The sequence below is a fragment of the Arachis stenosperma genome, chromosome 2 (genome assembly GCF_014773155.1).
Source record: "Arachis stenosperma cultivar V10309 chromosome 2, arast.V10309.gnm1.PFL2, whole genome shotgun sequence".
NCBI classification, from domain to species: domain Eukaryota; kingdom Viridiplantae; phylum Streptophyta; class Magnoliopsida; order Fabales; family Fabaceae; genus Arachis; species Arachis stenosperma.
The window spans coordinates 25777582-25804576 of NC_080378.1; the positions used below are offsets into that span (position 1 = coordinate 25777582).

Genomic DNA, 26995 nt, shown 5'->3' on the forward strand with positions numbered 1-26995 from the left:
ATTCCAATTATCATTATCATTATTCATTATTCATTATTTTATTCTAGGACGAATAATAGCATCGGACTAGAAGCATGTTGGCATAATGTTTTGGTGCAAATCTATAGATAGAGAAGATCCTGGCATTTGGTTCAATCAATCAATTACCTAACTAAAATGTTATCGATCATTATCAAATTTCCTATCAAAATCAAAGATTTATTTAACAGCACATTAGCATTATTCTTTCTTATAGTTATAGTTATATATTATATTAGTATGGAAGGGTGATGCTCTAATATTTGTATATATATGATTAATTACAATATAATATTATATGAAAAGAATAACCAATTACAATGAAACGATAAAAATTGTAAAACACGAGTTCAATAAACACAAATGATATAAGGGATAGAAATATATTGAAAATACACACAAAAAAAAAAATTTAGCAAGTCAACTGAGTCATCTAACTTGCTATAAGCATCTGAGAAAAAGAGAAGTGAAGAGTTGAGAAAGACGAAAGAAAAGAATTCAGACACTTTGAAAATGAAAAAGGAAATTTTTAAAAAATCGGAAGAAGAATATACCACTAAAAATTTATAGACATAGCTCTTCAATCTCTTATTTATAATTTTTTTCTCTATTCTTACACTTAGTTCTTAATTATACAGATTATTTGCCATCTATTTTACTTTTGTAACTAATTCTACCTTTTTAATTGAGTAGTTTAATTTATGTTCATTCACATTGCTCATTTTATGAATAGTTTTAATGTGTCTAAACTCACAATTAATGATTACATTACCCTCTTCAGCTACAACTTTGTCTTTAAGGTTGACATGGAGATAATTCTGCCGAAAAAACTATCTTCCATGTAGTCTTAACCTGTTCTCTGCGGCTCTATTGAATTTACAGATGGTGAATCTCCCTTCCATCTTTAAAAATGGTATAATCCTAAATGGTCTTGTGTGGTTCCAAAATCGGCTCAAACTCAGTAGTGTGGAGTGGCAGAGGTAAATAGTGATCAATATGCTCACCATGAAACTTCTTCAAGGCAGATATATGAAATACATCTTGGATTTTGGTCTTTGGTGGAAGATCTAGCTTGTAAGCAACATCAATTTGCGGCTAATCCAAAATGGTCTAAAATAGCGCATTTCGAGCTTCTGATTTTTCCTCAAAACAACTGAGTGTTAGTGATAAGGTTGAAGTTTCACCAAACCCAAATCACCTTCTTTGAATTCAATGTGGTGCTTGTGCTTATTCTTAAAATGCTCATAGTTTCTTGAAAACACTGCAGATTGTGCTTGAGCTGCTCAAGAAGGTGATCCTTAGACAATAACATCTCTTGTATGGATGGCTCTTCCTCTTGGCAAACTTCATATTTCAATATAACTGGAGGATCCCTGTCATAAAAAGTCTTAAAAGGAGACATTTGTATGCTGTTGTGCCACAATGTGTTGTAACAAATATTTTTCGGTTTAATTACTCTATTGGTCCCTATAATTTCGCGAAATTTTAAATTAGGTCTCTATACTTTTTTTTTCTTTTAATCGAGTCCTTGCACCAATTTTTTTTTAATTGGGTCCATACACTTTTTTTTCTTTTATTTAGGTCCATATACCAATTCTTTTTTTTTTAGTTGGGTCCCTATAAAATTAAGCCAATTACTACTAAGAATGACTTAATTGAAAAAAAATTAGTGCAGGAACTCAATTAAAAAGAAAAAAAGTATAGGAACCTAATTGAAAATTTCACGAAACTATAGGGACCAACAGAGTAATTAAACCATATTTTTCCATGGAAGCATCTCAAGCCACTTTCTCGGACTGTCAAAATAAAAACAATACAAGTACATCTCCAAAGTCCTGTTCAAGACTTCACTTTAGCTATCTATTTGTGGGTGGTAAGTTGAGCTCATGGTTAACGTAGTACCTTGAAGCTTGAAAATGTGCCGCCAAAATTTGCTAACAAAAACTTTTTTCGATTTGATACAATGGAACTTGGAAACCTATGTAACTTTATCACATCTCTTACAAAAGCTTCAACCACACTCTTGCTACTAAAGTCCTGTTTGAGTGGAACAAAGTGAACAAATTTAGTGAGCTTATCGATCACAACCATGATTACCAAAAACCCATGTGTCGGTGGTAATGCAATAATAAAATCTATACAAATATCATCCCAAACCTTTGTAGGAATTGGAAGTGGCTATAATAAACTTGCAGGTAACTTGGTTTTTATCTTTGCTTGCTGCCAAATGTAGCACGACAACTGTAACTTTTAATGTGCTTCTCCATACTAGGCCAATAAAAAGTAGAGCAAATTCGCTCAACTGTCATTGCAATACCTGCATGACCCTCCACAACACTGTCATGAAACTCTTTAAGAATTAATTGAACAAGACTACTTTGTTGAGGAATAACGATCATGTCACGCCATAGTAGGAGTCTGTTCCTAAGAGAATAATTCGGGTCCGCTGCACCATTACTACGGCATTGCTGACCTATGTCCCTAAGTAAGACATCCTTCTCTATCTCCTCCCTGAGCGTAACTAACCAATCCAAAATCATAGCCCAAAAGCTTGTGCAACCATTTATGCTGCTCTGGAGTACGCATATTCTTCTCGAGTAAGGCTTTCAAGCTTTGATGATTGGTGTGGAGAATAAACTTTTGCCCAATAAGTAGTGCTGAAATTTGGTAATTGCTTCCGTGATTGCATAGAATTCACGAGTGTAAGTTGATTGCTTCTGCATGGTAGGGGAAAGCTTCTTTAAAAAGTAGGCAATAGGGTGTTTGGCTTATGACAAAATCGCACCAATACCTGAACCCCAAGAGTCAATTTCCACTTCAAACGGCAGCGCAAAATTTGGCAATGCTAGAACTGGTTTAGACAAAATGGCATCCTTAAGTTGCTTGAATAGTGAATCAGCTTGAGGGACCTAAACAAAGGCGTCCTTCCTAAGTAAATCAGTGAGAAGCGCAGCCAAGAAAGCATACCCCTTGATAAACCATTTGTAATAACAAGTTAAGCCAAGAAAACCGCAAAGCTGCTTATGATTTTAGGCCTACTGCCATTCTTGCACAACACGCACCTTATCGGTCTCCATGTGCACTCAATTCTTACTAATGTGTGCCCTAAATAATTGATTTCATGGGGCCAAACAAGAATTTAGAGAGCTTAGCAAATAGTTGTTCTTACTGCAAAATATACATAACGACTTCAAGATGCTCCAAGTGAAGTGTCCAAGAATAGCTATAAACTAGGATGTCATACAAGAATACCAAGACGAATTTCCACAAGTAAGGTCTGAAAACATAATTCATGAGACTCTAAAAGTCATTGGAGTATTTGTTAAACCAAATGGCATCACCATCCACTCGTAGAGACCTTAATGTGTTCGAAAGGCTGTCTTGCAATGGTCTTTCGACTTTACTAGAATCTGATGATAACCTGACCTAAGATTAAACTTAGAAAATACTCTCGCTCCAATTAACTCATCCAAGATCTAATCCACCATAGGAATAGCAAAATTGTCTTTCGTTGTGTCAGGTAACTGCAACTGTGGCATCAACGTGTCATCAGCCTTCTAAACCTCAAGTGTATAAGATTCCTCGATAGCATCTGTACTCAATAATATGAAAATATGGTGATATTGGGTTTAAACAATCAGCAGAGATTTGTCACCTTGTACTGTGACGAACCTGCCCTCATGCAAGAAATGGAGAAAATATGAATAATAATCTACTATATGGGCCTTCAACGTTTGTAACCAAGTAGTCCCTATGACTAAATCCCCCGCTCCCCCCTCTCAAGCAACACGTAAGACAAAAATACCAGGAATATTAACAATGCAACCATTTAAATTAAGATCTAAAGATGAAATATGACCCTCAGGAGTTAATATGGCAAAGTCACCAATCATTACCTTACAACCCGGTGATGGCTCCACAAGGAGGTTCAGAAACATGGTGATTCAAGGTTGGATGAAACTATCAAAGCTCCCCCCTCTCCTCCCCCCATCAATCAATGCTTGTACCTCAAGGCCATTAATTAGAGCTTGAATACAAATATTGGCAGGACCGTTAATTTCATGCATGGCATTAAATGAGAGATGGTGTTGAACTACTTATTATTCCAATTGGTGAAGAGACTCCTCCTCTGATGGAGGTTCTTCAATACTAGGCTCTTGTTTTGATGTATGATCAATTTTTCAACTGTAAATATAAAAACTGCTTATTAGCATAGCAGTAAGTGGCTGAAAATTTTTTATCACACCACTAACATATCCCTTTCTCCCTTTTGTTTTGAATCTCAGTAGGTGTGAGATGACAAATTGAATTTATGGTAAGGTTGGAGGATGGTTGTTGAGTTGGAGTTGATAGCAATGGGGTAAGTTGGCACAATTAGCAATTTGTGGAGTAGTATTGTTGGTTGGAGCCGAGAACTATGAATGATAGCTAGCCAGACTAGATATGTGCCTTGAAGCAGAAGCAAACTTATCCTCATATAAGCGAGCCAAAGTGATGGCTCGCATCAATGACAGAGGGCATTGAGCCTTAACTTCATAGCGAATGTCCTGTTGCAGTCCGCTAATGAAATAATCTCGAAGTGCATCCGAAGGATCGATGCTGGTGCGGTTGGCTAACGCAATAGACACTCATTGAATCAGTTTATTGCAGCTTAAATAAGAGTTCACAAGGAGACTCAAGAAGGGATGGCCCAAACTTAATCTCAATCGCCTGCTTCAATTGTGTCTAGGAACGAAAGTGTGCTGCTCTCTGAAACATTTGAAACCAAGGAACCCTAAACCACCGACCCAGGCATGTGTATAGCAGCAATAGCAATCTGTTCATTTTTCAGTACTAAAAAAAATAAAAGTATTAGTTTATATAAAAAAAATTCAACACAACGTATCTGACCTGTCAAACTTTGGCAAGTCAAAATTCACCCTTCGATACTGCTGGCCAAAACAAGGATGCTCGATCTCTGAGTTTGACCCATGAGAGAAGTCACGAGAAGGAGATTTACCTCTATTATTATTTTAAAGCAATTAAGTGATAGAAGTTTGAAGGGCATCAAACTTCAGATTCAATGCTTCATACTGCTTCAAAAGTTTGAGCATGTTCAAATCGGTTCTCCTCTGTCACCAACTTTAGCAGTTGATAAAGCCGTTTGATATTAGCTTCTAAATCCTTCATACATATGTTATCATCTACCGCCATGAAACAATGAAAACACCAAATAGAAGGGTGATGCTCTGATATTTGTATATACATGATAAATTGTAGTACAATATTATATGGAAAGAACAACCAATTACAATGAAATAGTAAAAATTGTAAAACACGAGTTTAGTAAATCCAAAATGGTATAAAGGATAGAAACAGGTTGGGAATGCACGAAGAATTGGCAAGACAACTGAGTCATCCAACTCGTTGTAAGTACTTGAGAAAAAGAGAAGTAAAGGGTTGAGAAAGATGGAAGAAAAGAATTGGGATGCAAGGAAGGGGAGAGAGGGAATTTCAGAGAAATAGGAAAAAGAATATACCACTCAAAGTTTGCGAATGTAGCTTTCCAATCTTTTATTTGTAATCCTCTCTCTATTGCTATGCCTTAGTCCCTGATTATACAGATCATTTGTCACCTGTTCCACTTTTGTAACTAACTCTACCTTTCCAATTGAGAAGACCAATTCATGTTCATTTACATTGCTCTTTTCATGAACAGTCTCAATCTGTCTAAACTCATAATTAGTCATTACATAGTATCCTACAAGAAGTAGAATTGATCGAGAAGCATATATGTATGAATCTTATTGGTTGAATCCTATGATAAATAAGCTGGGTAAAAAATTTGAGTAAAGATCTAATCTAATTTCTGTTTATTTTTATGAAAGATAATGCAACCTTTATAAAAAAAATGGATGTTTCGGCTCCAACTTTATTATTTTATGATAGTACAAACTCTCTGTTAAAAAATTCATTAAATAGCTATGAAACTTGACTTTGGGAGAGATTTATTTATAATCTGCAAAAATTTTAAATTCTGTAAGTTCATTTTTAAAAAATTCCTTCATCAATGGTAGTTAAGTAGAAAAAAAAACATTATTAGAAGTTATGTCAAAAAAAAAAAATAATAACAGCATGAAGACCTTTCAAAAAAGAAAAATAATATCAAACGAGAAATGAGAGAAGAGAGAAGCGAATAGTGATATTGATGACATTAGTGTTGATGGTGATATAGGAGATAATAATGATGATAAGATATGATTGCACAATAAAAGTAATAGGGATAATGATCGAGGATGATTGGATGAGAAAGGCGGCGCTAGTTGGTCCTATTATTGGACAGAATTTTGTATAGTTTAAAATTTTCTACAAATTATAAATAAACCTTTTCACAAAATTAATTTTTGTTACTATTTAAAGAATTTTTAACACAAGATTCATATTGTCCCAAAATAATAAGATTGAGACCAAAGTATCCTCTTTTTTAAAGGGTCACATTTTCCTTCGTAAAAATAGACAAAAACCAGATTAAATCTTTACTCAAAAAGTTGTGGTGCAAGTTTACAAATCAGTTTCCTTGTATGCATTCAGTTAGAAAAAAAACTCATTATTATATGACAAATGTTAGTTCTTTAGTCCACCATCAATCAATCATTACAATTTAAAATTTAATTATAACTCTGTTCTATTTTATTATGGTGTTAATTGTATTAATCTCATATATTTATTTTTTTGAGTAAATACTTTATTTATTCTCTGAATATTTGCTTGAAGGACAAAACGCTTCCCTTCTCCACAATTCGAAAACCTCTCATCATCCTTTTATTATCTAAATAATTAGTCTAAGTGATCACTGTTATTGGTCTAAATAGCACTTAACACATCAGTAAATTATTGTTTACAGAGGCCGCTTAGAGTAATAACAAGAGTCGGTTAGACCAATTACTTGAATGGTTGGGGACCAATTAAGAGTTTTCAAATTGTGGAAGGGCGCTTTGTCCTTTAAACAAATAGTCAAGAACCAAAAAGGGTATTTACTCATTTTTCAGTTAATCAACCTCAAAATTGCATAAAATATGTTTCTCACTTATTTGCTAATCAATCCAATTTCTTTCTCTTTCTATTATCAAGATTAATTTTGTAGTCTACTAGAAGCTCATATTTCAAGTAATAAAGTAGAAGTGATTGTCTACAAAATGGGATTTGTTCATGGTGCATTAGTGAGATTAAAGGATGTTTAGACGGCATTTGGTGTATGTGAAATAAATTTTATTGGACAATTGAGCGAAATATTATTCAAAGACAATTTATTCACATGAAAATTTGTGATAGCCAAAATAAAAGTTGGTGGCTAACTGTCATTAATGAAAGTCTTGATACGTGAGTATCTTTTCCTTATTTTATGTCCATTTTAAGTTAGAAATTGTTGAGTTTTAATTTAATTCTAGTGTTTTAAACCTCTTTAGATGCTACTTTGAGTTGTTTTAATGTTCTAATCTTTTCAGATAAAGTTCGGATCAGTTTGGCAGAATTTTGTGCAAGAAAATAGATCAGAAGATTTAGAAGCTGCCCACTAGAGGGCTAAACGGCCAGTTGGCATTAGTGCCAGCAACTCAGAATGCAAGAGGAGCTTCTGCCCATGGGGGCGATAAACGCCAAGTTTAGAGTTTAGCGCCAATGATCCATATCACAACCTCATCAAAGGAGTATTTTTAGTTGGATTTAACTTTTAATAACTTTATTTTATTTAATTTTAGTTATTTTAATTACAAACAAAATCTTTTAGGCTTTAGAATTTATTATTTTATTTTAGTTTGAATTCAAATTAGGTTAGATATAAAAGGAAAAAGATTCACCTTTGAGGGGGATCTTCTCACTTCTGCACTTTCACATTTTTTGAACCCTAGTTTTTTCTCGGACTCATGAGCCACTAAACCTCCTTGGTTAAGGTTAGGAGCTCTGTTTATTTCTATGGATTAAGACTATTATTGTTCTATTTTAATTAATGTATTCTACAGTTTCAAGGATTACTTTCGTTCTTTATCTTATGAATATGGGTAGATCGGAAGAATAACCCTTATTCTATATGTGTTCTTGTGATTCTTGAAAGAGTTATCTCACTTGAATAACAGCTTGAAAGTAAATTTCTCCTAAATCGCTAATTATTTGGACTTAACGGGATACGTGACATATAATCCTTTTATATCTGGGTAACAGAGCTTTTGTGGCTATAAACTAGAATTGAACTTAACCTTCTAATCGAAATTAAGTGACCAAGACATTGGCGATTAACTAAATCATTAAGACATTAGGATTTAGTCACTGATAGTTTGCCATAAAATGGATCTTGCATGATTAAATTAGTTGATAAGGAAACTTAATCCGAAAGAATAAACATCTCGTATACCTTAACTATTTTCTCACATACGTTTCACATCAATTTCACTGTTTGCTTTTCTTACTCTCTGAAGTACTGTTTAATGCTTTTGAACCTCAAAACATAAATTTCTGCTTGCCTAACTAAGTGATTCATTCGACCATTGTTGCTCAGTCCATCAATTCTTGTGGGATGGATCCTCACTCACTTGAGGTATTACTTGGTAGGATCCGGTGTCTAGCTTGGCGTTTAGCGCCCCAAACAACGTAAGACCCATGAAATTGTGTGCTTCCTGGCACTGAACGTCCAGCCTGGCGTTTAGCGCCAAAGCACTCGAGTGGACTTTGCTCCAGGGTGTTTTGTTTCTCCTTCAGAGTCCTTCTGTCCCTGTTCTACACACTTTGCACGACCACAAACATTATAAAACCAAGAAAAAATAAGAATAACAATCATAAATATATGAAAATCAAACCGAAATAAAAAAAATGATACATAAGATTGTGTTTCCTCTAAACAAGCGATTCTTTACCATCAATAACTTGACGGTAAGCTCCACTAAGGAGGGGTGAATTTTTTTCGCCTCTCACAGTGAATTTTTTTCCTGTGCTCTCATGGATTAGCTCTATATGCTCAAGAGAGAGAATCATGTTCACTGTATGGGGTAGGATTGGACTTTTAGTAAATACCACCTTCATTTCTGTTGAGAAATCATCAGTGGGGATCTTCTTGTTCCTCCAACCCCTAGGTACCTTCTTTTTGGGACCTTCTTTCTTGGTAGATGATGTACACCCAACACCAAACTTAAGTTTGATGTCAGAAAAAAATGTATTGGCTCCCACCAAAGAAGACATGAACTGTGAACTCTGCTGTATTATTTCAGTCAGGCATCCTTGGAGATTTGGATTGGTAAGTTTACTCTTCATGTAAGTGTCTCCTTCATCAGAGTGATGTAAAAGTCTAAAAACCTTGAGTATCAAGTAATCCTCATGGATTCTCATAACCAATTTTTCTTTCTCCACATCAATCAGAACTCTTCCAATGACTAGGAATGGTCTTCCCAAGATGATAGAGTCATTTTTATCCTTCCCATGTCAAGAACCACAAAATCTGCAGGAAAGAAGAATTTTCCAATCTTAATCAAGACATTTTTTACTATTTCATGCACACATTTCAAAAACTTGTATACCATTTGTAAGATTATCCTTGTTAGTTGTGCCTCTTGAATTTGTAACTTCTTTATTACAGACAAAGATATTAAATTATTATTTGTACCAAGATCACATAAATTCTTGTCAAAGATAATACTTCTAATAGTACATAAAATCTGAAAACTCTCTGAATTTGACATTTTTTTTAATAAATTTCTCTGAATTATTACACTGCATTCTTTTGATAAATATGAATAGTCTTTGTCATATTATTTGTAAGTGCTTTTGTGTTTTGATGTTTTTTATCTCTCTTCGTCTTCACGTTGATCGACATCTCATTTTTAAGATCGGCTGTTTTCTAGTTTATTGTTTTTCCTTGAGTTCTAAGTCCAGTTGTCAATCCAAAAAAAAAAAAAATACTTCGAAAAAGCTTGTCATATATCCTAATAATTTCAACCCTCCTTTAGTTGCGCATGATGACCGAATTCTCATTATGATAGAAAACAAATAATGAAATACTATGGTCTAAGATTCCTTTGAGACTTTCTTTATGTACCTTTATATCTAAATTAGAGTTTAGTAAAACGTTCTTTTAAAAAAAACTTATCAAGAAATAAGAATGTAAAAAATTGTTTTCTTTATAAAAAATCTTTTATTGCTTCTTTAATGAACTCCAGAAAGCTCCTTAAAGTTGATATGATACATCATAACTAATGATACTTCTATGGAATTTGATATCATAACAATGCTTAATAACTCCATCTTTAATTCAAGATAAATTATGAGTAGCTAAAATACTAAACGATACTATTAAAAGTATATCCGAAAAGTGAAGTAAATAATTTAGTAAACACAAAAAAGGGAACAAAATCAACATAAAACTTTTAAAAAGATCAAAATTGAAATAATAACTTGTATTAATGAGAACTTAAAAATATTTAGCCCATTAAATTAGATAAGAGAATCCATATATACATAGTTAATTATGAGAGGGAGAAAGTATATTTTGAATATTATTTGAACAGAAAAATATAGAGAATTAACTTTTAGTTAGTTAATATTAGTCAAATTTTTTGAATTTATAATTCAAGATTTATAATTAAGAATTTACACTTAAGGTATAGAATTTAAGATAAACTAAATAATTTTAAAAAATTTGACTAATATTAGTTGAAAAAAACAGACTCCTTAATTTTACTCTATTTCAATCTAATCATGTTAGATATATATTAAAATAAGTGACAAATTAATTATTAATATATAATAATACGTATTGAAATATAAAATAATTATTAAAAATAAATTAAATTACACATATATTTATATAAAAATATATGATGATTGATTTGATTATTAATTTTAGTATATAAATAATATTTTTTTAATTTCAATTGACATCCTAAAAGCAGAAAGAAAGAAAAAAGGTTGTGATGCAAGATGGAGAAACCCAAGCTGGCTGTGTAAGAATGCAAGGCTGGTAGGGGAAAAGCTTATAGATAAGAAATGAATCATAAATCCCCATCATATCATGAATATGGGACATGACTATCTATCTTCTATAATAAAAGAACATGTATCGTGCATATTCATAATCTCTTTATTAAAATTGGTGTGTAGCCATTTGGAATGTTGTTTTTTGGAACGCTCGAAAGGATACATATATATACATTGTTTTACTAAATAGGAGCAATATTGGAATGATCATGATAGCTATATACACCCATTCAAAATTGGATTTAAATAATGTAACACAACCTTTGGAGTAACGCCAAGCTCGTACCTTACAATTTTTCTCATGAAAAGGAGAGACTCCTTTGAAATTCTTTGAAATTCGATGCACCCTTCACATGCTTCACCTCTATCCTTATTATAATTCCCATGAAAAACTTAACCATTTTTCTCAAAGTGGGGTATACTTATTCATCTTGTGATTTCCAAACTAAGACGGAGATATTCATAATTAGTACTCCAAATATCATATATAAAGAGAAAGGTTAGAATCTCAGCAAAAATCATTTTTTAGTTATTAGTCTAATTTTTTTTAATTTAGTAATTTAATAATATATTTTTATCATATATTTTTAACCATTAATAACTAACTGTTAGCTAAAAATAATAAAAAATAAAATATTATTTTGGTATTCCAACGTTTGAAATAAATTTTATTTTAGTTCTTAAAGTTTTAATCGTTCTATTTTTATTCCAAAACATTTAAAATGATATCAATATTAATATTATTTTAATATTATATCACCGTCAAATCTCTCACTAATAATTAATGAAATTGATGTACTATTAAAATGCTTTTATTAAAGAGCAATGCTAGGGGGCCAGCAATTTTTGTGATTATTAGCCATCAACTAGCCATCAATGATGATTTGATAGTGTGAGATTGGTGTGAAATTTCATCCAATGGCTCACCTTCCTCTGCTGGTTACATGCTGGCCAAAATTCAATAAAACTGCTGGCCCCTAAACTTTTCCTTTATTAAAATTACATTTCCTCAAAATAGGGTATAATTCATCATCTTGTGATTTCCAAACTAAGATGAAAATATTCATAATTAGTATTCCAAATATCACATATATATAAAATATTAGAAGATCAGCAAAAATTATTATTTTGATAATTATTTTTAGTTATTAATCTAATTTTTTTAATTTAGTAATTTAATAATATATTTTTAATTTATATTTTAAACATTAATGACTAACTATTAGCCAAAAATAATAAATTCAGTTAGTCCTCCTCTACCATAAATACCATTAATATACTTTTGAATCCTTTTATTAACTATAAAACTAAACATTGAATGGAAACATATATTATCAATTATAGACATAAAAATTCATATTATTATTTGACGTCGATCATTTAATATATTTTTCATATACGTTTGAATAACTAATATATAATATTATATTTTATATGTACGTAAACATGAATAATATCATTCTATTTTTAATGATATCTATCATAATTTTTTTTTAAATTTAAATCGATAGGAAGAAATATATGAATATTATATTTTTAATATATTTTTTATGCAAAAACATCTTATTTATCTTTAAAAATTAAATACTAGATCTTTCGATCATACAAACTTTAATATTATGTCAAAAAATCACTTATTTAAAAGATTTAAGTGAATAAAAAATCAATAACATATAATAGTTTCTCTTCAAAATATTGTAATAGGATGAGTACGGCCTATTGGTATGACTTGGGAGCTAGTTAGCATGGATACCTAGAAAAGTCATTATCAACCCATGAAAGAAGAATATTAGGAGATAATAATTAATATATATACCTAATTAACTTGGAATACCCTTTATCATCATCAATAAGCGCGTTGAATATATAATTATTATTAATAATTAATGATATAGAATACACCGAAAGTGATATATGCTCCAACAATATTTCTATTTTCTAAGCCCCTCCACGTACCAAATTGAATTACATGAATGTTATAAAACTTTACGTGCAACTTTACAATAGGGTGTCCATATTATGAGAAAGCTACTATCCAAAGTAAAGGAACTATCTAGCTAGCTACCTAGCCTCCCTGCATCTTAATTGGTACTGCAGGTACATTTAAATTTGTATTAAGAATATTTTTCAACATTTGATTGTTGTTTATTCTATTTTTCTTTTTGTGAAAAAGTTATTCAACTAGGTCATACACAAGCCTTTTGAGATATTCTGTATATATTTGCTTTATTTCAAGTAAATTAAAATAATAAGCACACCCGAATACCATATATATATATATATATATATATATATATATATATATATATATATATATATATATATATATATATGAAAAGTTTTAAGTATACCGGTATATTAGTATTTTAGTAATTTTTAATTATTAATTATATATATATTATATATATTTTTTATAATTAAAATTAACGATTAAAAATTACTAAAATACTAATATATATATAACGGTACACTTGAAAATTTTTATATATATTAAGTGTATATTTCTTTTTGCCTTAGTTCCTCACATTGGCTTTTAAGAAATTTTGATTAAAGGTTATCAAACATGAATTTAGGTATGCACTAAGTAATTATAGTAGTAACCAATTTAGATCTAAATTAATCTCTAATGAATTTTAGATCATATATTTTGGTTCGTAATAAACTTTTGTTATTTTGGATGGAAGTCTATGAAAATTATATCTGTCGGACAAATTGTTCCATCTATAATTTTTAATTAAATTTTTAATATGCTATTAAGCAAATAAATCACTAATAAATTTTACTATAAAACAATTAGAATTTTAATAATACCTTTATAAGATAAATTAGTCATTTTTACGAAGAGACTAATTTATCTAAAAACCTTCGTTCAAAAGTAATAAATATTTGTTAAAGATTAAAATATCTGATTTAAAATTTTTTAGAATTAATTTAAATATTTATTTTAGTAATTTAAAGTAGTCGTTATAACATTAATTTATTGCATAATAAAATAATAAAGATAGAACCTAAAAAGTGATTAAACTAAAGGATTATTTTGAGAGAGTATTTGGGGAAGGGAAACTGGAGTTGGGGATGAAAATTCTAGATTTAAACCAAACCATTAATAATGAAATATTTGTAGATTTCCATGCTATGTAGCTAAGGGAATAGTTTCCAAAAGGAGGTTGTAGGAGGAGATTTTTCTATTTGGTTGGAAGGTAGAAAGCAAGTGTGGAAGTTAGTGAACAAATACTGTTGGCCAATGTGGGGCCGCCACATGGCATCTCATGTGGTGTGAAACTCTGGTTGGCAGAATGGGCTTTGTGGGCCGAAATGGCCCTACAACTTCAATGCTGATGGGGATCACACCACAATGCATCATTTCATTGGCTGAATCACTATAAATTACAAATGTTTCAAAAATTATGTATTGAACACATTTTAAATATAATATTTATTTAATAAAAAATATAGATAAATAATTTTTAATTAGTTAATTTTAAATAATTATAATTAATTTTGTATTTTAAAAAATAAAATTTAAATAATTATTAATTAATAATAATTAATTAATATAAAATATAATTTAAAAATATTTGTTGGTTTATTGTTGGTTAGACTCCTGGTAGATATTTAGTAAAATTATCATTCGATGTATATATATATATATATATATATATATATATATATATATATATATAATTATGTCTTAGTAAAAATAATACCTTTTATAATACAATTAGATACATTTAAATATGATCAAATGTCGACCTATCTAATGATATCATTGATTTATATTATTGAATAGATTTAGAATTATGAATAATGATTAAGATTTTTAATTTATTTTTTATATATTTAAATGAGTCAAGATTCAAATATATGTGTTATTTTTAAAAAACAACAAAAGAAAAAAAAACAAATTTTTTTATTTAAAAATTAAAAAGATAATTAGAATGATCAAGAGTTTAAATAGTCTCATTTTTTTAGAAATAATATATATTATTAATTATTAATACACAAAATTACAAAGATATTATCATAATTTATCTAAAATGGTTTTTATATTTTATATTTTTCGTGTCTAAAAAATATTGGAATTGAATTAACATATCAATATGTCCCTTATCATATTATATATGTATAAGTATCACTATCTGTACTTCATAGATAGATGTATAATATATATAGGCCAAGTTACTAACATATAAAAAGTTAAAGTAATAGATATTTCATTTTCATACTTAGATTCTAGTTCAGAAACCAATATTTGGATAGTGATATCCTCTAGGCAATCTCAAATATTTGAATGATACGAAATAGAAAGCTCGATACATATGATTCCATAGAAAAAAAAAGGGGTACTATAAAAGTAAAGTTAGGGCAAGTTGAACTAGATTTAAACTGAGTTTCATCTCTATTATTATTACTTTTTTTTATCGGATCACTTTTTGGAAACCGAATATGGTTTAATTGCAACAAAATAATAAATGACTTGATAAAAAAACCACACAATTTGACATATATACCGTGTATATGATATTTAATATTATATACAGTAAAGAAATGAAATTTTAAAGGTTTCAAGTAAATGTTTAATTTTATACATGATACACATATATGAAAATAAATTATGTCCATACAAAAGTAAATTTTTTATTTATAAATTTGGTTAAAAAGTATAATTTTTAAATATGGCATCGGACTAATAAGTCAAGTTAAACTGAAATGTAACTTAGCCTAAAATATATACTGAATTCAGGCAATAAAAACGAGCTTTGAGAGGAGACCTAATTAAGCAACCCTAGTTATTGGAACATCTCTAGTTTTTGGCTCTTTAATTTTACTATATATATATGTGTGTGTGTGGATGTATGAGGAAATTTTAGAGTACTTTTAGTATGAAAAAAAAGAGTTGGCTTGCTAGTGTTAGTTGTTGAAATATAAGATAAAAAAAAAAGCATTGGTCATCTAGAATTTTTTATACAATATAAGAAATAAATTAAATATTGTCGCTCTTAATTTGAAAATAATGTTATTATTTTTATAAATTCATGCAAATATATAATATAAAAAAATCGTGTGAAGTGACAATATTATTACTCTATCTATAATATAATATATTTAAAATTAATCAATTTAGATTAGTTTAGTCATTTACTAGTCTATTTAAATAAGTATTAGGTTCGAATTTAGTGTTGTACATGCAATAATTTATTGACAATAACAAACTCTTACACAGAGCTCTAATTCTAAATTTATCAGACTAAGAGATACTGTAAAAAATATATATATATTTAAAATTGTTGTATTATTACTTTTACTGCATTTTGAGGCTATTCAGCCCCATCAAAGCGAGTTGATATGAACTTTTTGGAGATATTGGTAGTCAAATTTATATTGGTAGCAAGTGCAGCTGAGCAAGAGGAACTTTAATATTATGTACACGAGTAATAGATGGAACTTGTAAATGTTATGTACATGAGTGTGTAGTGTGTGAGTTTGTGATGTTCTAATGTTTATAATTAAGAGTTTTTTAATCCATCAGCTAGACATGGAAATAACTATCAAAATAAACTTTTAAGAATTACTACTTATTAGTTAAATTAATTTTTAAAAAATATATTATTTTTTAAAATCTTTTTTAAAATATTTTATTAATTAAATTAATTTTTAAAAAATTGTAAATTAATTATGTTTGTTCTTTCATTATTTTATTAACATTTTTTATTAACGATTGATGAAATGAAATATTAATTAACAACATACAAAACATTTGACATGTCTAATAATTAAAAATTTATTAAGAACTAAAACGTCTAATTAAATATTTTTTAAAGATTGATTTGGAGTATTACTTGAAAATTTAGTTGGGATTCTAGAAATATGTAATGTCACTTTTCTAGTTTTCTTTCACTTTATCCATGTCAACATCTTCCCTGCTACATTCATTCATCATCAACTTGCATATAGATATTTTTCTAGCTATTTTTCCCAACTCTTTTTTCTTCCCTTAAACTTTGTGAACTTGATAAGAATGACTCATCACAATTTATCATTGCCTCTTAATTCTCTCCTTAATTAGTTGTTTGACTAGCTATATTTAAAGTTGCGTCTTTTATCTTTTTGTGTCACAAATCAAAAATCATTTTCATAATAATTACTTTTTTCTTTTAATTTTATTTTGGAACTGATCAAATACAAATTGCACACTACTGTTTACTTTTGTTTCCAATTAAAATAAACTCTTTAAAAAATTGCCAATATAATTATAAAAGTAAGTTTAGTAATTTTACGAATACATAGTTAAAAGAAAAAAATGTCAAAGACTATTGAAACATTTAATAATAAAGACACCAATTTAAACTCTAGAAAATTTGATCAATCATATCTTTTTTTTTTTTCATTTATATATATATTAACTGTAAATTAGCAAATCCAATCTCATAATGTGGCATTAGATTTTGGTGGTGGTAACCTAGCTATAGTGGTTCTTCCTCTTTTAGGAGTTCACTAATTGACCACTATTCACCCCTTTAATTTCAAGGATCCAATTCTAAGTATGGATATATATGATGATATTCTTTCTGATTAATACTGCTTTGTACACATGTCAACCGGGGGTATTCAGTACATGAAATTCCCATACCTCTATTTTGAGTGTCACATTGCTACCTAGCTAGCTTATTTTGTACACTGAAAAAGAAAAAAGAATATTAAAGAGAAAATAACTTTTGTTAAAAAAAAAAAAAATCAGAGAGACCCCTTTGTTGATTGTGATTGTGATGATGGAAGAAAACTTTCCAAGGAAAGAATAATATATAAATCCTCACCAAATTATATGGTAATCCTAACACCATTTTTTTTTAATCATAAGGTAGTAGGATCTAATAAAATAATGAGAAAAACACATAATGCTATAATTAAATATTCACATAAACATATTAATAAAGAAAATGAAGTAAAATAATTGCATGAGAGAGAGAGAGAGAGAGAGAGAGAGAGAGAAAAGGCATTAACTCTTTCCTCTACCATCACATGCAATGAGATGCCCCAAATTCCTCTATTTAAGACCCTTCAACTCTTCCACCCTTATCATTCAATCCAAACTCAAATCACAAATCCTCACAAACAAAATAAAAAAAAAAACCAAGACTTGCTCTCTCACTCTCTCAACTTCCAAAAGTATCTCAACTAAGATGGAGAACTTGTTGCGCCTAGTGGATCATGAGGAGTTTTTCTCAAGAAGATGCATTTGGGTGAATGGCCCTGTAATTGTAGGTGCAGGACCCTCAGGTCTTGCAACTGCAGCATGCCTTAGAGAACAAGGAGTACCCTTCATGCTTCTCGAAAGAGAAGATTGCATAGCTTCCTTATGGCAAAAGCGCACTTACGACCGACTCAAACTTCACCTTCCAAAGCAGTTTTGCCAACTCCCCAAGCTTCCATTCCCTGCGGATTTCCCAGAATACCCTTCCAAGAAGCAGTTCATTCAGTACCTTGAATCCTACGCAACCAAATTCGAGATCAATCCAAGGTTCAATGAGTGTGTCCAGTTTGCAAGGTATGATGAGACTAGCGGCTTGTGGAGGGTCAAGACTAAAACGTCTGCCTCCGCTGAGTTCGAGTATATTTGTAGGTGGTTGGTGGTGGCCACCGGCGAGAATGCCGAGTGCGTCGTGCCGGAGATTGACGGACTCGCCGACTTCAAAGGCGATGTCATCCATGCCGCTGACTATAAGTCAGGGGAGAAATTCAGGGGAAAGAAGGTTCTCGTCGTCGGATGCGGCAACTCCGGCATGGAACTCTCTCTTGACCTTTGCAATTACAATGCATCACCGTCAATGGTGGTTCGCAGCTCGGTAAGCTTTCTCTTTAGCTTCTTTCTCTTCTGTCTCTGCCATTAACTTAATCATTTGGACAAATAATTTTTAAAAATATTATTCGTATACTAAAATCAGTGATTAAAATCAGTTATTAATATTCTAATATATATTTTATAATAATAACTAACTTTGATAACTGATTTTAGTGTATACATAATATAGTCCAATAATCATACCATATAATATAAAAGTATTTTTTATTAGTTTCTTTATGGTCTATAGACTCAAATTTTGAAATAAGTAGTTTCATGGTACAATATCAAAATTTGTATAAAAAGTCTGATCAGAGTCTTGAAATTCATGTAGGTTCATGTTTTGCCAAGAGAAATATGCGGAAAATCAACGTTTGAATTGGCGGTTATGCTGATGAAATGGTTGCCGTTATGGTTGGTTGACAAGCTGCTACTGATCCTGGCATGGTTGGTTTTGGGAAACATAGCGAAATACGGGCTAAAGCGGCCGGCGGAGGGGCCGTTACAGCTGAAGAACTCGAAGGGGAAGACACCGGTTCTTGACATTGGGGCATTAGAGAAGATCAGATCCGGTGATATAAAAGTGGTGCCAGGGATCAAGAAGCTTAACGGTTTCAGCGTCGAGCTTGTTAACGGTGAAGAGCACGACGTTGACGCCGTTGTTCTTGCCACCGGTTACCGTAGCAATGTCCCTTGTTGGCTCCAAGAAGGTGAATTTTTCTCAAAGAATGGGTTCCCAAAGTCACCATTCCCAAATGGGTGGAAAGGGAATTCAGGGCTTTATGCTGTTGGGTTCACAAGGAGAGGCCTCTCAGGTGCTTCTTCTGATGCTATCAGAATTGCACAAGATATTGGTCATGTTTGGAAGCAAGACACTAAGCAAAAGAAAAAAACAACCACTGCTTGCCATAGACGCTGCATTTCCCAATTCTAAAATAATAAAAAAAAATTACAAAAGTATACATTATACATATATACATACATACATACATAAATACAATACATACAAATATACAGGCAGTGGTGTTTGTTTCTTTGGCTTTTTTTCCCTTAGGTAGGAATTTGTCTTGTGTAAAGAAAAATTGACACAATATGTTGTACAAAGATACAGAAAATAAGACATAGCACAGAGACTGAGCCCTCTCCAAAGGCCCAAGTATTTTTTTAATGTGCTTTCGGGCTTTCTAGGAAAAAAAAACACTCAAGGATGATGAGGCTTTTCATTGACTTTTCTTCCAATTTTCATACAGCATATGCATATGTAATGTACCACTATCATACTTCAGTGATCAATTACAGTTTCTACAGTTTTTAACATCAGTTCAAATCTCTGTCTGCCTTGTGTTTATTTATTCTTCAAATGGAAAAGGGACACAAGAAATTATTGGTATAATTAGTAAAGAACTATCTACTTATATCTCAATGTGTATATCACTTTAATGATTGAATCTATTTTTTTTTTTTTTTGGGTCGATCTTTAATGATTGAATCTTAGGTAGCTCTCTAAGTACATTTGAAAACAAATGATGTCAAAATCTGTCTAACTTTTTCCGTCTACCAAAATAATTCAGAAAATAGTGAAATATATGGTTGCCTTCATGAGCCCAAATTATTGATATGTAGCCAACATTTTCTAGTCAAATATGAAATCTACAATAAAAATTTTACCAGCAATTGTATAATTATCGCTAAAATCTTTTAGCAATAAAGTATAAGATAGTTAATGTCTAATAATTGTCTATAAATATATTAGTAGTTATTTTTATTGCTGTTCAAAATAAAATACATAGTCAGTCACAAAAAAAATAAATAAATAAAATACATAGTGACTAAAAGGAGCAAAGAAAGAAAGGTCAATATAACTAGTTTCTATTTTGAGGGTTCCTCTTAGGTTTGTTGAGTTGCTTTCTATCTTATCACCTGCTTCCATTTGATTAGACATTCTCCAATATAGGATGAAGAAAAAGAGTAGTCTTGTGGTCAAGAGTTTTTCGTCATTGACTTTCTTATAGCAGTAGGTTGGTGGAGGCTTAAAAGCAGCTAGCCAACAAAAATTAACTGGATCTTCATGTGATGTAAGGTTCATTATCCTGTTCATTTGACACACTACAAATAATTATGATTTTATTAGTTTATTTTGTGTTAAGAATATGACATCAAATAGTAGAGATGTTATATCCGGTAAATTGTAACGGCCCACAAACTCAATGTAACCACTGGCTGCGCAACTATTGCATCACATCAATTATAAGAAGTTTTCTAAATATCGATCGATTTTGTGATCGATCCATTTTTTAATACAAAAAATTGTTGGTGGTTAAGTGTTCGCTAATTTTTTTATGAGTGAATACCCAATTCAGCTCTTGAAAATTATCTCGAAAGGACTACGAAATTTTTCATAAAAAAAAATTCAACCCGGTTCCTGATTTTGTTTTTGGATTAATTAGTCCCTGTACAAAAAAAATATTGACTTTTTTTAGCACAGAGGTTAATTAGTCCCATAAAAGTAAAGCTCAGGAGTCGGGTTGAGTATTTTTTTTGTCAAAGACTTCGTTGTCTTTCAAAATAATTATCAGAGACCGTTTAGAGTTTTTTTTTTTTTATTGACCAACACTAAGAATATACTATTTAGTTGCTAAATTAATCGTTAAATAGCAAATTAACTACTGATTTAGTGAAGAGATGAAAAATTTAGTTTTGAATATTTTTAAAAAGCTTTGATTGTAAAATCGGTCTATCATAGTAAAATTAATAATCGACTTAGAAACTAACTTAAAAATTAGGCTAAAAGTAGTTGGTCGTTAAATCAATCACAAATAAGTTGATCTCTAAATTAGTTGGTATAACGATTAAATTAATGATCAATTTAGCAATCAATAAAAATAATAGATTAATAGGTTATGAAACAAGTTAATGATAAAATTAGCAAAAAATTTTACGATCAACATAAAAATTAAATTTAAAACTATTGGTTGCTTAATTAGTCATTAAGGAGTAGTTTTTAAATCGGTATTTTAATGATTAAATTAGCAACTATTTTAACGACTAACAAATAAAAATTAAATTAAAAAATATTTAGTTGCAAAATCAGTTGCTAATAATAAAAATAATAATAGACTGATTGACTAATACAAAATTAGTTCTGAATATTGTTAGTCTTTAATTCAATTCTAGGGGTCCAACAAAAAAATTAGGATAAAAATTTTGGGTCACTAAATTGATAGTTAATGTTATAATTAACGACAATAATTTTTGACAAATTATTCCTTCAAATAAATATTTTTTTCGAAAAGCTTTTTTTTTTCCATTGCACCGTTGTTTGCTCAACCATTGCACCCCATATCCCTCTCTTCGTCGTCACGAATAAATCTGCAAAAAAAAAAAAAATGTATATATTATATGTCATTGATTTTTAAATTTGTTAAATTTGATCAACGAATGTTATAATAATAAACTAAACTAAACCCTCTGTTAGCAGAGTCTAGTCAATAAAATGCTTGTGTGTGTAATTATTAGCTATTATTCTGTTAGGTTAATGTTAGTACTTATTTTTCTTATTCATTCCTTTCAAATAATTATTTTTTTATCTTTTTTTATATTATTAATTTATAAAACACGGATACTTTGCTGAGATGTCGTATCTGCGTGTTGGATACATTTTGGATACGATACTTACTTACATTCGTCCGACATGCGTGTCTGCTATGTCCAACTGTATCTTAATAAAAAATAAAAATTTCTTTTCTGGACACACTTGGATACACCTAAATACCATCACGTATCAGCGTGTCCAATCTTATTTTTAACATGTATTTTTAAAATAAATTTAGAAATAATAAATATTATTATTTATTAAAACAAAACATATTTTAAATACTTTATATAATTAAAATAAGTATTAAAAATAATTAAAAAAATAATTTATATTTTATCTCAATAAAATATTAAAATATTATTACAATTTATTTAAAAAATACTTTATATTTTATATGTATGCGTGTTTTTTTGTCTTATAAGATTTTAAAATTCGTGTATCGACATATTCTATATCGTGTTATATCCAGTATATATCCGTATTAGTATTCGTGCATCATAATTATTAACGTATCTAATTTTTTATTTAAACATGAATGTTGTTTTGATATGATAAGAAAATATAGATATAACTTGCTTACTTTTGTTTAGTTTAAGGGAAAAGGACATATAGGTCCTAACTTTTTAAAATTTTGACAAATACATTCTTGACAAAATTTAAATACAAATAAGTTTTTGACTTTAATAAATGGAGGACAATTTAATTCTTTCATCTATTTGCCTCTCATACACCAAACAGAATTGGCTGACGTGGATGAAACGGTTTCCAGGTATCCGTTACGGTGCCATGCTGAAAGAGGAATAAAGTTCGAAGGACAAATAAGTCCTTGATGTTATTTTGCAAATAAAGTTCGAAAGACAAATAGGTCTTGAGAATTTAGTTCATTATGTTTCTATATGTATCATATATTACTATCTAATTGAAATATACCTATATTATGTATCATATATTACTATCTAATTTAATAATCAAATGTGTCACGTGACACTTTTATTAAAATTGAGAGAAAATATTTTTTTTTTCAAAATTAATAACCTCTCTTTCTAAATTTTCTCATCTACCTCTCTTCATTTTTCTATTTATCTCTACTATTTTTACTCTATATATAATTTATATTTTATATTAGTAATTTGACAAATCAAAATATGTCATCCGATATTTTTTTACAATTAAAATATTTTAAATGTAAAAGTATACACGTTAAATTATTTTAAATTTTAGATAACAAATGTTAAAATTAATTATTAATAAAAAATTAGACTTTTCATATAAAAATAATAACTAAAAATCTTATTATTTATTTTTTTTATCTACAGATATCTTGGTTTTCTTAACCAGAAACTGTTGTCAATTTACGAATTTTTTGTAAAAGTAGTTTGATTTTATAAATCTTTTGTGCCATGCATAATTTATACTGTCAGAACAAAGTGAACTATAATTTAAAAAAAAAAATTATTCCTGTAATGTTATTACGGATAAAAATACTAGTTCTAATATAATACACAAATACACTAAAGCTAACTTAATACATGAATGATGCACAAGTGAACTAATGCTAACTTGATGCATAAATGAAGTGATGTTAACTAATGCCATTGGTACGATGAAAACTGAACTAATGTAATTTAACAAATTCTAATATAATACAGAAATGCACTAATTCTAACTAATGCTAACTAATGTGAGAAAATTGAATTAATGCAATTTAAGAAAAAAAAGTAGAAACAGAACAAGCCCAATTTCTACAATTTTAATACAAATAATCTAAATTGTAGAATACAAGTTAACTAGATTTCAAAATATAAGCATAATTTTATAACCTAAATTCTCATAATAGAAAAATAATGAACTAAATTCTCAAGAATCTATTTGTCCTTCGAATTTTATTTGTAAAATGATGTCAAGGATTTATTTGTCCTTCGAATTTTATTCCCCTTCTAGCGTGACACTGTAACGGACACCTGGACACCATTTCATCCACGTCACTCAGTTCCATTTGGTGTATGAGAGGCAAATAGATGGAAGAATTAAATTGTCCTCCGTTTACTAAAGTCATGAGCTTTTTGTCTTTAAATTTTATCAGGAATATATTTGTTAAAAAGTTAAAAAGTCAAGATCTATCTATCCTTTTTTCTTAGTTTAAATAACATTGATCTTCTGTAATATCCATGACTATATATGACAAATAAGTGAACACTCTCACTATTACATCGAAGGACAAAGCATCTTTCAACAAAATCGTATTTAATAAATAAGATATAAATATAATATATTCTGAAATACTGAATTAATGTATTTATATTCTTTTTGATATAGAAAGACATAAAAATATTGGATAGAGATATAATTTATTTTTTTTATTTTTTATATTATTATTATTAAATTTTTATAATTATACTTTTATCATTTTATTTTATATTCTAAATTTTGTGTAAAAAAAGATAAATTAGACTTTTTATTATTTATTCTATCTTATATTCATTTTATTACCAAACAAAATATAGAAACATTAATTTTTATGTTTCTGTCTTTTAGGTTGCGTTTGGTTCTGAGAGAAGATAAGACAAGACACTGAAAACAAGACACAAATACAGAGACAAAAAAAAATAATGTTGTATTTTATTTGATGATAAACTAGAACAAATATTAAAAGTCTAATTTATTATTTTTTTTATTGAAAAAAATTGAAAAAAAATATAATAATAAAAAATATAATTATAAAAAATTAATAAAAATAATAAAAAAAAATAAAAAATAAATTATATCTTATATTTATGTTTTTGTGTCCTTCTTATTAGGATGCAATGCGCTTCCACCCCACTTTCATTTCACAACCCTAGAGCCATGTTAGCAACACAATCATCTGTTTCAGACTCGACGTAGTATGCCGACTCTAGAGCATCGCACCATTGTACTTCAGATGCAATAAATATTCTTCATCAACATTTTACTAAGGCCAAGAACAAGTTTACATTAGAAATGGTACAGATATTCCCATTAATCGAATTGCTAATTCTATTTTATAGCATACTTACATCTGACAAAATTGCTCTTCAATCAAATGCTTGAAAACATGCTATGATAGTTGAATATATTGCTCTTTTATATCACAAAATTTGGACTTTAGTGGAATTACCTGAAAATGAAAAAGTTGTGAGTTGTAAATGAATTTTTACTTTAAAGAAAAATGCAAAAGGTGAAATTATGAGACACAATGCTAGGTTAGTCGCCAAGGGATTTACACAAACTACAAGTGTTGATTTTGATTAGATTTTTTAACCTGTAACAATTAGGTTGATTCTGAGCATAGCTTTATCAAAAGGATGGAAGATCAAGTAGTAAGACTTCTAAATGCATTTCTGAATAAGAATTTACAAGAAACATTTTACATGTCTCAACCCCCTAGATTTGTTCATCACAATTTGAAACTAGTCTACAAATTGCATAAGCCACATCTATACTTGAAACAAGTTTCAAGGGCTTGGTATCTTATCATATTTGCTACCGTACACTATTTTCGTTTTAAACATACTAAATCTGATCCTTCTTTGTTTATTCAATTAAATACAAACTCATTGTTGATATGTTAGTTACTGGAAATAATGAACTTAACAGTTTTCATTCTACTTTTTTACTCAAAGATCTTGGGAAATTAACTTCTTTCTAGGCATCAAAGTTACAAAGCATTCTAAATACTTAATCTATTTAAATATGTAACATCCCAAAATTTTTTTGAAACATTTTACATTTGATTTCTTTTATTGGTACTCTACGCTCTAATTTTATCAAAATTCCTACACTATCCTTATTCTTTTTACCAAACCCTAATCCTAATCCCCAAATTAAATCCATCCACTCTCACACAAAACACTTATGCACAGAGAAAAAAAAAAGAGAGAAAGAGGAATGAAGGGTTCAGAGGAGAGAATGAGAGGAGAGGGAAAGACAACATCGCCAGAGGGAGGTTCGCCGTCGCCGTCCCAGATGGAACTCACAGAGAGGCACGAGGAAGGAAAGATGCGTGTTCGAGAGAAAAAGAGCGACAACTTAAGATAGAGAAGGAGACCACGACGGAGAAGAGGGAGGAGGTGTTCCCTCTACTGCCGCCAAGTTGTTGCCGCCGCTGCTGTTATTGTGGAAGGAGGCCGCCGTCAAGCTGCATGGCATTATTGTCGCTGGAAAAGCCACCGCTGGAGCCTCTGCCAGCTTGACCCAGCTCTATCTTTTATTCTTCCTTTACTGGAGCCTTCCGTCACTGCCCATGTCCTTTTGAAAACGCCGTAGGAATCGCTTCGCACCTTTGTCAGTTCTGTTTCACCGCCATTCTAGCCTGGTTAGTGGTTGCTTGTTCTGTTTTTTGTTTCTGCCATTGATGATGCTGTCATTGGTCTGCCTTTAGCCATTGTTGTTGCGTGCCACTGGTTTGCTGCTTTTGTTCCGTTATGTCTCGGTTCGTTGTTATGCTTGCCTGTCAAAGTTGCCGCTGTCTCGGTCCGAATTCTGTGCTCTTTCGTTTTATTCTACTTCAAGCATCCTCACATTTT

The 26995-nt window shown here is 29.9% G+C and overlaps 1 protein-coding gene across 1 annotated transcript; it reads left to right on the forward strand.

The window, feature by feature from the left end:
• Positions 1-18113: 18113 nt before the first annotated feature.
• LOC130962016 (probable indole-3-pyruvate monooxygenase YUCCA5) lies at positions 18114-20154 on the forward strand. Its single transcript, XM_057888099.1, has 2 exons — positions 18114-18860; positions 19191-20154. The coding sequence occupies exons 1-2, from the start codon at positions 18198-18200 to the stop codon at positions 19788-19790; spliced, it is 1263 nt and encodes a 420-aa protein (XP_057744082.1). The 5' UTR covers positions 18114-18197; the 3' UTR covers positions 19791-20154.
• The last annotated feature ends 6841 nt before the right edge of the window (positions 20155-26995 follow it).

Bases quoted from the DNA above. Each gene is read 5' to 3' on its own strand.
- LOC130962016 (XM_057888099.1), top strand. From the start codon at position 18,198: ATGGAGAACTTGTTGCGCCTAGTGGATCATGAGGAGTTTTTCTCAAGA. The intron at 18,861-19,190 runs GTAAGCTTTCTC...AAATTCATGTAG, and splicing joins CAATGGTGGTTCGCAGCTCG to GTTCATGTTTTGCCAAGAGA.